The 15,694-nt window shown below is 38.5% G+C and overlaps 1 protein-coding gene across 1 annotated transcript in view; it reads left to right on the forward strand.

Moving 5' to 3' along the window:
• Positions 1 to 229: 229 nt before the first annotated feature.
• Positions 230 to 15,694, forward strand: part of map3k15 (mitogen-activated protein kinase kinase kinase 15) — a gene marked incomplete at both ends in the record, with an annotated part of 406,077 nt that continues 390,612 nt past the window's right edge. Inside the window, one exon of the mRNA XM_084151764.1 lies at positions 230 to 557. Coding sequence (XP_084007890.1) covers positions 230 to 557 — 328 coding nt within the window. The remainder of the gene's footprint in view (positions 558 to 15,694) is intronic.

The raw sequence follows: 15,694 nt of genomic DNA on the forward strand, positions 1-15,694 counted from the left end.
TCTCTAACCCCCCCCCACTCTGTGTGATAGTGTTGAACTAGCCTGATCTGGTCTGGGTGGTAACACAGTAAGGTAATGATGTGTGAGATGCAGGAGGTGGACAGAGTCAGACCAACACGGCTCCCCAGGCGACAGGTGCACTGAGACACGGGCTCAGCTCTAATCCTCAGGAGGACAGGAAGACAGAGGAAGACAAGAGGAGCCAGACTCCGCTTTCATCCCTGGGGCCATGGACACGGCTGGTCAGGGTGCGTCGGCGACCGAAGCAGGGGGAGAGGGTCGAGGAGGTGGGGGAGAGAGTCGTGAGGGGGTGTTTGTCGGGTCTGTGGACCGGGAGAATGTGTCCAGCCCAAGCCCCTCCGCCAAGCAGCGCTCCCTGAGGGCAGTCTATGTGCTGAATGATGGGCTGAAGGCAGTGCTGGCGACTAGCCCCGAGTCGGGGGCGCTCCAGTGTCTGCAGAGAGCCTGCGATGCAGAGAGTGCTCTGCTGACCACTGTCACCTTTGGACGACTGGACTTCGGAGAGACCTCGGTGCTGGACACTTTCTATGATGCAGGTGTGTGTGTCGTTATTATTTCACACAATTTCAACAGTTGGAGTTGAGTTTTGATCTGCTGTCAGCTGTGGTTTTTGAAAAATGCTTTTGCAGGAAATAAGGTTACAATACATGATATATGGAAAGTTATGAGCAGCCTTTGCCAGGTTAATGAAGATTGTGATTTATAATATATCCGTAATATGATTTGTCATTATTATTATTATGATGATGATGATGAACTCACCCAATATGAGCACGTGGTGAACAGATTGGCAAGGTAATGAGTCAACAATCCACTAGTGCCCACAGGAAAACATGCAGCAACACATAGATACAGATAATTTTTTAACAAAGGATTGTTAAAAAAAATGTAAAAATATTCCAAGACTGAAAAATATACACAAATATATATATATATAGACAAACTTATAGAAAAAAATAATAGTGTACGTGTCTGTATTGAAGGCGTTGGTGTACGGTACCAGTCAAAAGTTTGGACACACCTACTCATTCAAGGGTTTTTCTTTATTTTTACAGTTTTCTACATTGTAGAATAATAGTGAATACATCAAAACTTTGAAATGACACATATGGAATCATGTAGTAACCAAACAAGTGTTAAACCATTCAAAATATATTTGAGATTCTTCAAATAGCCACCCTTTGCCTTGATGACAGCTTTGCACACTCTTGGCATTCTCTCAACCAGCTTCATGAGGTAGTCACCTGGAATGCATTTCAATTAACAGGTGTGCCTTGTTAAAAGTTCATTTGTGGAATTTCTTTCCTTCTTAATGTGTTTGAGCCAATCAGTTGTGTTAAAACAAGGTAGGGGTGGTATACAGAAGATAGCCCTATTTGGTAAAATATCAAGTCCATATTATGGCAAGAACAATGACAGTCCATCAATACTTTAAGACATGAAGGTCAGTCAATACGGAACATTTCAAGAACTTTGAAAGTTTCTTCAAGTGCAGTCGCAAAAACCATCAAGCGCTATGATGAAACTGGCTCTCATGAGGACCGCCACAGGAAAGGAAGACCCAGAGTTACCTCTGCTGCAGAGGATAAGTTCATTAGAGTTACCAGCTTCAGAAATTGTAGCCCAAATAAATGCTTCACAAAGTTCAAGTAACAGACACATCTCAACATCAACTGTTCAGAGGAGACTGAATGAATCAGGCCTTCATGGTCGCATTGCTGCAAAGAAACCACTACTAAAGGACACCAATAAGAAGAAGAGACTTGCTTGAGCCAAGAAACACGAGCAATGGACATTAGACCGGTGGAAATCTGTCCTTTGGTCTGATGAGTCCAAATCTGAGATTTTTGGTTCCAACCGCCGTGTCTTTGTGAGACGCAGAGTAGGTGAACGGATGATCTCCGCATGTGTGGTTCCCACAGTGAAGCATGGAGGAGGAGTTGTGATGAAGTGGGGGTGCTTTGCTGGTGACACTGTCGGTTAATTCAAGGCACACTTAACCAGCATGGCTACCACAGCATTCTGCAGCGATTCGCCATCCCATCTGGTTTGCGCTTAGTGGGACTATCATTTGTTTTTCAACAGGACAATGACCCAACAAACCCCAAGGCTGTGTAAGGGCTATTTGACCAAGAAGAAGAGTGATAGAGTGCAGCATCAGATGACCTGGCCTCCACAATCCCATGACCTCAACCCAATTGAGTTGGTTTGGGATGAGTTGGACTGCAGAGTGAAGGAAAAGCAGCCAACAAGTGCTCAGCATATGTGGGAACTCCTTCAAGACTGTTGGAAAAGCATTCCAGGTGAAGCTGGTTGAGAGAATGCCAAGAGTGTGCAAAGCTGTCATCAAGGCAAAAGGTGGCTACTTTGAAGAATCTAAAATCTAAAATATATTTTGATTTGTTTAACACTTTTTTGGTTACTACATGATTCCATATGTGTTATTTCAAAGTTTTGATGTCTTCACTATTATTCTACAATTTAGAAAATAGTAAAAATAAATAAAAACCCTTGAATGAGTAGGTGTGACTGGTACTGTATGTGTGTTCGTGTGCGTGTGCACGACTGGCCTTGATACGTGTGCCGTTGGTGCTGTGTTGTCATGCTGTATTGATCCACTTCCTGGTAACACGTGACGTTTTTGTTATATGGGTCGGCTGACAATATTAACACTGTCATGATGATGGTGATGATGATAATGGGGATGGCTATGACACACTGACATGTTGTACTGTGTTCTCTCTCTTACTCTTCCTCGCTCTCTCTAATAAGACTCAAGGAGCCGACACACACACACACACACACACACACACACACACACACACACACACACACACACACAGTCTTGTAGGCTAACCTTGTGGGGACACACAATTCAGTCCCATTCAAAATCCTATTTACCCTAACCCTAACCTTAACCTTAACCCTAAACCTAACCCTAGCTCCTAACCCTGACCCTAAAACTAACCCTAGCTCCTAACCCTGACCCTAAAACTAACCCTAGCTCCTAACCCTAACCCTAAAACTAACCCTAGCTCCTAACCCTAACCCTAAACCCCCTAGAAATAGCATTTGACCTTGTGGGGACCAACAAAATGTCCCCAGTTGGTCACATTTTTGTTTGTTTACTATTCTTGTGGACACACACACACACACACACATACACACACATGGCAGCATGGCTGTGTAAGATGATCCTTAGACTGCTTTCATTTCTATTTATAGCATACCATTATGTTGTCCACACCTCGCCTACAGCTGCTCCCGGGCTGCAGTCGGTAGGCAGGAAACGGGACAAAACATTTAGCAACAGAGGATCTACTAATGTTACCTGAACTTTTCCAACAAGAAAAAAACATTTTCAATTCCCTTGTCAAAACATTTTGCTACGTTAAAACCTACTGAACACAACCCTGTAGAATGGCGGACCTTGTCAGCACTACCACTACAATACAATACAGACACTACCACTATAATACAGACACTACCACTACAATACAGACACTACCACTACAATACAGACACTACCACTATAATACAGACACTACCACTATAATACAGACACTACCACTACAATACAGACACTACCATTACAATACAGACACTACCACTATAATACAGACGCTACCACTATAATACAGACACTACCACTATAATACAGACACTACCACTTCAATACAGACACTACCACTATAATACAGACACTACCACTATAATACAGACACTACCACTATAATACAGACACTACCACTACAATACAGACACTACCACTATAATACAGACACTACCATTACAATACAGACACTACCACTATAATACAGACACTACCACTACAATACAGACACTACCACTATAATACAGACACTACCATTACAATACAGACACTACCACTATAATACAGACACTACAATTCAGACACTACCACTACAATACAGACACTACCACTATAATACAGTCACTACCACTAAAAAACAGACACTACCACTATAATACAGACACTACCACTAAAAAACAGACACTATCACTATAATACAGACACTACCACTACACAATACAGACACTACCACTATAATACAGACACTACTACTATAATACAGACACTACCATTACAATACAGACACTACCACTATAGTACAGACACTACCACTACAATACAGACACTACCACTATAATACAGACACTACCATTACAATACAGACACTACCACTATAATACAGACACTACAATTCAGACACTACCACTACAATACAGACACTACCACTATAATACAGTCACTACCACTAAAAAACAGACACTACCACTAAAAAACAGACACTACCACTACAATACAGACACTACCACTATAATACAGTCACTACCACTAAAAAAACAGACACTACCACTACAATACAGACACTACCACTACAATACAGACACTACCACTACAAATCAGACACTACCACTATAAAACAGACACTACCACTACAATACAGACACTACCACTACAATACAGACACTACCAATACAATACAGACACTACCACTACAATACAGATACTGCCACTTCAATACAGACACTACCACTACAATACAGACACTACCACTACAATACAGACACTACCACTATAATACAGACACTACCACTATAATACAGACACTACCACTAGAAATACAGACACTACCACTAGAAATACAGACACTACCACTATAATACAGACACTACCACTATAATACAGACACTACCACTACAATACAGACACTACCACTACAATACAGACACTACCACTTCAATACAGACACTACCACTATAATACAGACACTACCACTACAATACAGACACTACCACTATAATACAGACACTACCACTATAATACAGACACTACGACTTCAATACAGACACTACCACTATAATACAGACACTACCAATATAATACAGACACTACCACTACAATACAGACACTACCACTACAATACAGATACTACCACTTCAATACAGACACTACCACTACAATACAGACACTACCACTACAATACAGGCACTACCACTATAATACAGACACTACAATACAGACACTACCACTACAATACAGACACTACCACTACAATACAGACACTACCACTATAATACAGACACTACCACTACAATACAGACACTATCACTACAATACAGACACTATCACTACAATATAGACACTACAATACAGACACTACCACTACAATACAGACACTACCACTACAATACAGACACTACCACTATAATACAGACACTACAATACAGACACTACCACTACAATACAGACACTATCACTACAATACAGACACTATCACTACAATACAGACACTACCACTACAATACAGACACTACCACTACAATACAGACACTACCACTACAATACAGACACTACTACTATAATACAGACACTACAATACAGACACTACCACTTCAATACAGACAATACCACTATAATACAGACACTACAATACAGACACTACCACTACAATACAGACACTACCACTATAATACAGACACTACCACTACAATACAGACACTACCACTATAATACAGACACTACAATACAGACACTACCACTACAATACAGACACTACCACTATAATACAGACACTACCACTATAATAAAGACACTACCACTATAATACAGACACTGCAACTACAATACAGACACTACCACATCAATACAGACACTACCACTATAATACAGACACTCCCACTATAATACAGACACTACCACTACAATACAGACACTACCACTTCAATACAGACACTACCACTATAATACAGACACTACCACTATAATACAGACACTACAATACAGACACTACCACTACAATACAGACACTACCACTATAATACAGACACTACCACTATAATACAGACACTACCACTATAATACAGACACTACCACTACAATACAGACACTACCACTTCAATACAGACACTACCACTATAATACAGACACTACCACTACAATACAGACACTACCACTACAATACAGATACTACCACTTCAATACAGACACTACAACTACAATACAGACACTACCACTACAATACAGGCACTACCACTATAATACAGACACTACAATACAGACACTACCTCTACAATACAGACACTATCACTACAATATAGACACTACAATACAGACACTACCACTACAATACAGACACTTCCACTATAATACAGACACTACAATACAGACACTACCACTACAATACAGACACTACCACTACAATACAGACACTACCACTACAATACAGACACTACCACTACAATACAGACACTACCACTATAATACAGACACTACAATACAGACACTACCACTACAATACAGACACTACCACTTCAATACAGACACTACCACTATAATACAGACACTACAATACAGACACGACCACTACAATACAGACACTACCACTATAATACAGACACTACCACTACAATACAGACACTACCACTATAATACAGACACTACAATACAGACACTACGACTACAATACAGACACTACCACTATAATACAGACACTACCACTATAATAAAGACACTACCATTACAATACAGACACTACCACTATAATACAGACACTACCACTATAATACAGACACTGCAACTACAATACAGACACTACCACATCAATACAGACACTACCACTATAATACAGACACTGACACTCCCACTATAATACAGACACTACCACTACAATACAGACACTACCACTTCAATACAGACACTACGACTATAATACAGACACTACCACTATAATACAGACACTACGACTATAATACAGACACTACCACTATAATACAGACACTACCACTATAATACAGACACTAACACTATAATACAGTCACTACCACTACAATACAGTCACTACCACTATAATACAGACACTACCACTACAATACAGACACTACCACTACATTACAGACACTACCAATACAAATCAGACACTACCACTATAATACAGACACTACCACTATAATACAGACACTACCACTATAATACAGACACTACCACTACAATACAGACAGTACCATTACAATACAGACACTACCACTTCAATACAGACACTACCACTATAATACAGTCCATACAATACAGACACTACCACTACAATACAGACACTACCACTACAATACAGACACTACCACTATAATACAGACAGTACCATTACAATACAGACACTACCACTTCAATACAGACATTACCACTATAATACAGTCCATACAATACAGACACTACCACTACAATACAGACACTACCACTATAATACAGACACTACCACTACAATACAGACACTACCTCTACAATACAGACACTACCACTATAATACAGACACTACCACTATAATACAGACACTACCACTATAATACAGACACTACCACTACAATACAGACACTACCACTTCAATACAGACACTACCACTATAATACAGACACTACCACTACAATACAGACACTACCACTACAATACAGACACTACCACTACAATACAGATACTACCACTTCAATACAGACACTACAACTACAATACAGACACTACCACTACAATACAGGCACTACAACTATAATACAGACACTACAATACAGACACTACCACTACAATACAGACACTATCACTACAATATAGACACTACAATACAGACACTACCACTACAATACAGACACTACCACTATAATACAGACACTACAATACAGACACTACCACTACAATACAGACACTACCACTACAATACAGACACTACCACTACAATACAGACACTACCACTATAATACAGACACTACAATACAGACACTACCACTACAATACAGACACTACCACTTCAATACAGACACTACCACTATAATACAGACACTACAATACAGACACTACCACTACAATACAGACACTACCACTATAATACAGACACTACCACTACAATACAGACACTACCACTATAATACAGACACTACAATACAGACACTACCACTACAATACAGACACTACCACTATAATACAGACACTACCACTATAATAAAGACACTACCACTACAATACAGACACTACCACTACAATACAGACACTACCACTATAATATAGACAGTACCATTACAATACAGACACTACCACTTCAATACAGACACTACCACTATAATACAGTCCATACAATACAGACACTACCACTACAATACAGACACTACCACTACAATACAGACACTACCACTATAATACAGACACTACAATACAGACACTACCACTACAATACAGACACTACCACTATAATACAGACACTACCACTATAATAAAGACACTACCACTAAAATACAGACACTACCACTATAATACAGACACTACCACCATAATACAGACACTGCAACTACAATACAGACACTACCACATCAATACAGACACTACCACTATAATACAGACACTGACACTCCCACTATAATACAGACACTACCACTACAATACAGACACTACCACTTCAATACAGACACTACCACTATAATATTGACACTACCACTATAATACAGACACTACCACTATAATACAGACACTACCACTAAAATACAGACAGTACCATTACAATACAGACACTACCACTTCAATACAGACACTACCACTATAATACAGTCCATACAATACAGACACTACCACTACAATACAGACACTACCACTAAAATACAGACACTACCACTATAATACAGACAGTACCATTACAATACAGACACTACCACTTCAATACAGACACTACCACTATAATACAGTCCATACAATACAGACACTACCACTACAATACAGACACTACCACTATAATACAGACACTACCACTACAATACAGACACTACATCTACAATATAGACACTACCACTACAATACAGACACTACCACTATAATACAGACACTACCACTATAATACAGACACTACCACTATAATACAGACACTACCACTACAATACAGACACTACCACTTCAATACAGACACTACCACTATAATACAGACACTACCACTACAATACAGACACTACCACTACAATACAGACACTACCACTACAATACAGATACTACCACTTCAATACAGACACTACAACTACAATACAGACACTACCACTACAATACAGGCACTACAACTATAATACAGACACTACAATACAGACACTACCACTACAATACAGACACTATCACTACAATATAGACACTACAATACAGACACTACCACTACAATACAGACACTACCACTATAATACAGACACTACAATACAGACACTACCACTACAATACAGACACTACCACTACAATACAGACACTACCACTACAATACAGACACTACCACTATAATACAGACACTACCACTACAATACAGACACTACCACTACATTACAGACACTACCACTTCAATACAGACACTACCACTATAATACAGTCCATACAATACAGACACTACCACTACAATACAGACACTACCACTACAATACAGACACTACCACTATAATACAGACACTACAATACAGACACTACCACTACAATACAGACACTACCACTACAATACAGACACTACCACTATAATACAGACACTACCACTATAATACAGACACTACCACTACAATACAGACAGTACCATTACAATACAGACACTACCACTTCAATACAGACACTACCACTATAATACAGTCCATACAATACAGACACTACCACTACAATACAGACACTACCACTACAATACAGACACTACCACTACAATACAGACACTACCACTACAATACAGACACTACCACTATAATACAGACAGTACCATTACAATACAGACACTACCACTTCAATACAGACACTACCACTATAATACAGTCCATACAATACAGACACTACCACTACTATACAGACACTACCACTATAATACAGACACTACCACTACAATACAGACACTACCTCTACAATATAGACACTACCACTACAATACAGACACTACCACTATAATACAGACACTACCACTATAATACAGACACTACCACTATAATACAGACACTACCACTACAATACAGACACTACCACTTCAATACAGACACTACCACTATAATACAGACACTACCACTACAATACAGACACTACCACTACAATACAGACACTACCACTACAATACAGATACTACCACTTCAATACAGACACTACAACTACAATACAGACACTACCACTACAATACAGGCACTACAACTATAATACAGACACTACAATACAGACACTACCACTACAATACAGACACTATCACTACAATATAGACACTACAATACAGACACTACCACTACAATACAGAAACTACCACTATAATACAGACACTACAATACAGACACTACCACTACAATACAGACACTACCACTATAATACAGACACTACCACTACAATACAGACACTACCACTACAATACAGACACTACCACTATAATACAGACACTACAATACAGACACTACCACTACAATACAGACACTACCACTTCAATACAGACACTACCACTATAATACAGACACTACAATACAGACACTACCACTACAATACAGACACTACCACTATAATACAGACACTACCACTACAATACAGACACTACCACTATAATACAGACACTACAATACAGACACTACCACTACAATACAGACACTACCACTAAAATACAGACACTACCACTATAATAAAGACACTACCACTACAATACAGACTCTACCACTATAATACAGACACTACCACTATAATACAGACACTGCAACTACAATACAGACACTACCACATCAATACAGACACTACCACTATAATACAGACACTGACACTCCCACTATAATACAGACACTACCACTACAATACAGACACTACCACTTCAATACAGACACTACCACTATAATACAGACACTACCACTACAATACAGACAGTACCATTACAATACAGACACTACCACTTCAATACAGACACTAGCACTATAATACAGTCCATACAATACAGACACTACCACTACAATACAGACACTACCACTACAATACAGACACTACCACTACAATACACACACTACCACTACAATACAGACACTACCACTATAATACAGACACTACAATACAGACACTACCACTACAATACAGACACTACCACTACAATACAGACACTACCACTACAATACACACACTACCACTAAAATACAGACACTACCACTATAATACAGACACTACCACTATAATACAGACACTGCAACTACAATACAGACACTACCACATCAATACAGACACTACCACTATAATACAGACACTGACACTCCCACTATAATACAGACACTACCACTACAATACAGACACTACCACTTCAATACAGACACTACCACTATAATATTGACACTACCACTCTAATACAGACACTACCACTATAATACAGACACTACCACTAAAATACAGACAGTACCATTACAATACAGACACTACCACTTCAATACAGACACTACCACTATAATACAGTCCATACAATACAGACACTACCACTACAATACAGACACTACCACTACAATACAGACACTACCACTACAATACAGACACTACCACTACAATACAGACACTACCACTATAATACAGACACTACAATACAGACACTACCACTACAATACAGACACTACCACTTCAATACAGACACTACCACTATAATACAGACACTACAATACAGACACTACCACTACAATACAGACACTACCACTATAATACAGACACTACCACTACAATACAGACACTACCACTATAATACAGACACTACAATACAGACACTACCACTACAATACAGACACTACCACTATAATACAGACACTACCACTATAATAAAGACACTACCACTACAATACAGATACTACCACTATAATACAGACACTACCACTATAATACAGACACTGCAACTACAATACAGACACTACCACTATAATACAGACACTGACACTCCCACTATAATACAGACACTACCACTACAATACAGACACTACCACTTCAATACAGACACTACCACTATAATACAGACACTACCACTATAATACAGACACTACCACTATAATACAGACAATACCACTACAACACAGACACTACCACTATAACACAGACACTACCACTATAATACAGACACTACCACTACAATACAGACACTACCACTTCAATACAGACACTACCACTATAATACAGACACTACGACTATAATACAGACACTACCACTATAATACAGACACTACCACTATAATACAGACACTAACACTATAATACAGTCACTACCACTACAATACAGTCACTACCACTATAATACAGACACTACCACTACAATACAGACACTACCACTACATTACAGACACTACCAATACAAATCAGACACTACCACTATAATACAGACACTACCACTACAATACAGACACTACCACTATAATACAGACACTACCACTACAATACAGACAGTACCATAACAATACAGACACTACCACTTCAATACAGACACTACCACTATAATACAGTCCATACAATACAGACACTACCACTACAATACAGACACTACCACTATAATACAGACACTACCACTATAATAAAGACACTACAATACAGACACTACCACTACAATACAGACACTACCACTATAATACAGACACTACAATACAGACACTACCACTATAATACAGACACTACCACTATAATAAAGACACTACCACTAAAATACAGACACTACCACTATAATACAGGCACTACCACTATAATACAGACACTGACACTCCCACTATAATACAGACACTACCACTACAATACAGACACTACCACTTCAATACAGACACTACCACTATAATATTGACACTACCACTCAAATACAGACACTACCACTATAATACAGACACTACCACTAAAATACAGACAGTACCATTACAATACAGACACTACCACTTCAATACAGACACTACCACTATAATACAGTCCATACAATACAGACACTACCACTACAATACAGACACTACCACTATAATACAGACACTACCACTACAATACAGACACTACCTCTACAATATAGACACTACCACTACAATACAGACACTACCACTATAATACAGACACTACCACTATAATACAGACACTACCACTATAATACAGACACTACCACTACAATACAGACACTACCACTTCAATACAGACACTACCACTATAATACAGACACTACCACTACAATACAGACACTACCACTACAATACAGACACTACCACTACAATACAGACACTACCACTACAATACAGATACTACCACTTCAATACAGACACTACAACTACAATACAGACACTACCACTACAATACAGGCACTACAACTATAATACAGACACTACAATACAGACACTACCACTACAATACAGACACTATCACTACAATATAGACACTACAATACAGACACTACCACTACAATACAGACACTACCACTATAATACAGACACTACAATACAGACACTACCACTACAATACAGACACTACCACTACAATACAGACACTACCACTACAATACAGACACTACCACTATAATACAGACACTACAATACAGACACTACCACTACAATACAGACACTACCACTTCAATACAGACACTACCACTATAATACAGACACTACAATACAGACACTACCACTACAATACAGACACTACCACTATAATACAGACACTACCACTACAATACAGACACTACCACTATAATACAGACACTACAATACAGACACTACCACTACAATACAGACACTACCACTATAATACAGACACTACCACTATAATAAAGACACTACCACTACAATACAGACACTACCACTATAATACAGACACTACCACTATAATACAGACACTGCAACTACAATACAGACACTACCACTATAATACAGACACTGACACTCCCACTATAATACAGACACTACCACTACAATACAGACACTACCACTTCAATACAGACACTACCACTATAATACAGACACTACCACTATAATACAGACACTACCACTATAATACAGACAATACCACTACAACACAGACACTACCACTATAATACAGACACTACCACTATAATACAGACACTACCACTACAATACAGACACTACCACTTCAATACAGACACTACCACTATAATACAGACACTACGACTATAATACAGACACTACCACTATAATACAGACACTACCACTATAATACAGACACTAACACTATAATACAGTCACTACCACTACAATACAGTCACTACCACTATAATACAGACACTACCACTACAATACAGACACTACCACTACATTACAGACACTACCAATACAAATCAGACACTACCACTATAATACAGACACTACCACTACAATACAGACACTACCACTATAATACAGACACTACCACTACAATACAGACACTACCACTACAATACAGACACTACCACTACAATACAGACACTACCACTATAATTCAGACAATACCATTAAAATACAGACACTACCACTTCAATACAGACACTACCACTATAATACAGTCCATACAATACAGACACTACCACTACAATACAGACACTACCACTATAATACAGACACTACCACTAAAATACCGACACTACCACTTCAATACAGACACAACCACTATAATACAGACACTACCACTATAATACAGACACTACCATTACAATACAGACACTACCACTATAATACAGACACTACAATTCAGACACTACCACTACAATACAGACACTACTACTATAATACAGTCACTACCACTAAAAAACAGACACTACCACTATAATACAGACACTACCACCACAATACAGACACTACCACTATATTACAGACACTACAATACAGACATTACCACTACAATACAGACATTACCACTATAATACAGACACTACCATTACAATACAGACACTACCACTATAATACAGACACTACCACTACAATACAGACACTACCACTATAATACAGACACTACCATTACAATACAGACACTACCACTATAATACAGACACTACAATTCACACTACCACTACAAATCAGACACTACCACTATAATACAGACACTACCACTATAATACAGACACTACCACTACAATACAGACACTACCACTACAATACAGACACTACCACTACAATACAGACACTACCACTATAATTCAGACAATACCATTAAAATACAGACACTACCACTTCAATACAGACACTACCACTATAATACAGTCCATACAATACAGACACTACCACTACAATACAGACACTACCACTATAATACAGACACTACCACTAAAATACCGACACTACCACTTCAATACAGACACAACCACTATAATACAGACACTACGACTATAATACAGACACTACCACTATAATACAGACACTACCACTATAATACAGACACTAACACTATAATACAGTCACTACCACTACAATACAGTCACTACCACTATAATACAGACACTACCACTACAATACAGACACTACCACTACATTACAGACACTACCAATACAAATCAGACACTACCACTATAATACAGACACTACCACTACAATATAGACACTACCACTATAATACAGACACTACCACTACAATACAGACAGTACCATAACAATACAGACACTACCACTTCAATACAGACACTACCACTATAATACAGTCCATACAATACAGACACTACCACTACAATACAGACACTACCACTACAATACA

Source organism: Coregonus lavaretus (assembly GCF_964263955.1).
Source record: "Coregonus lavaretus genome assembly, chromosome: 34".
NCBI classification, from domain to species: Eukaryota; Metazoa; Chordata; class Actinopteri; order Salmoniformes; family Salmonidae; genus Coregonus; species Coregonus lavaretus.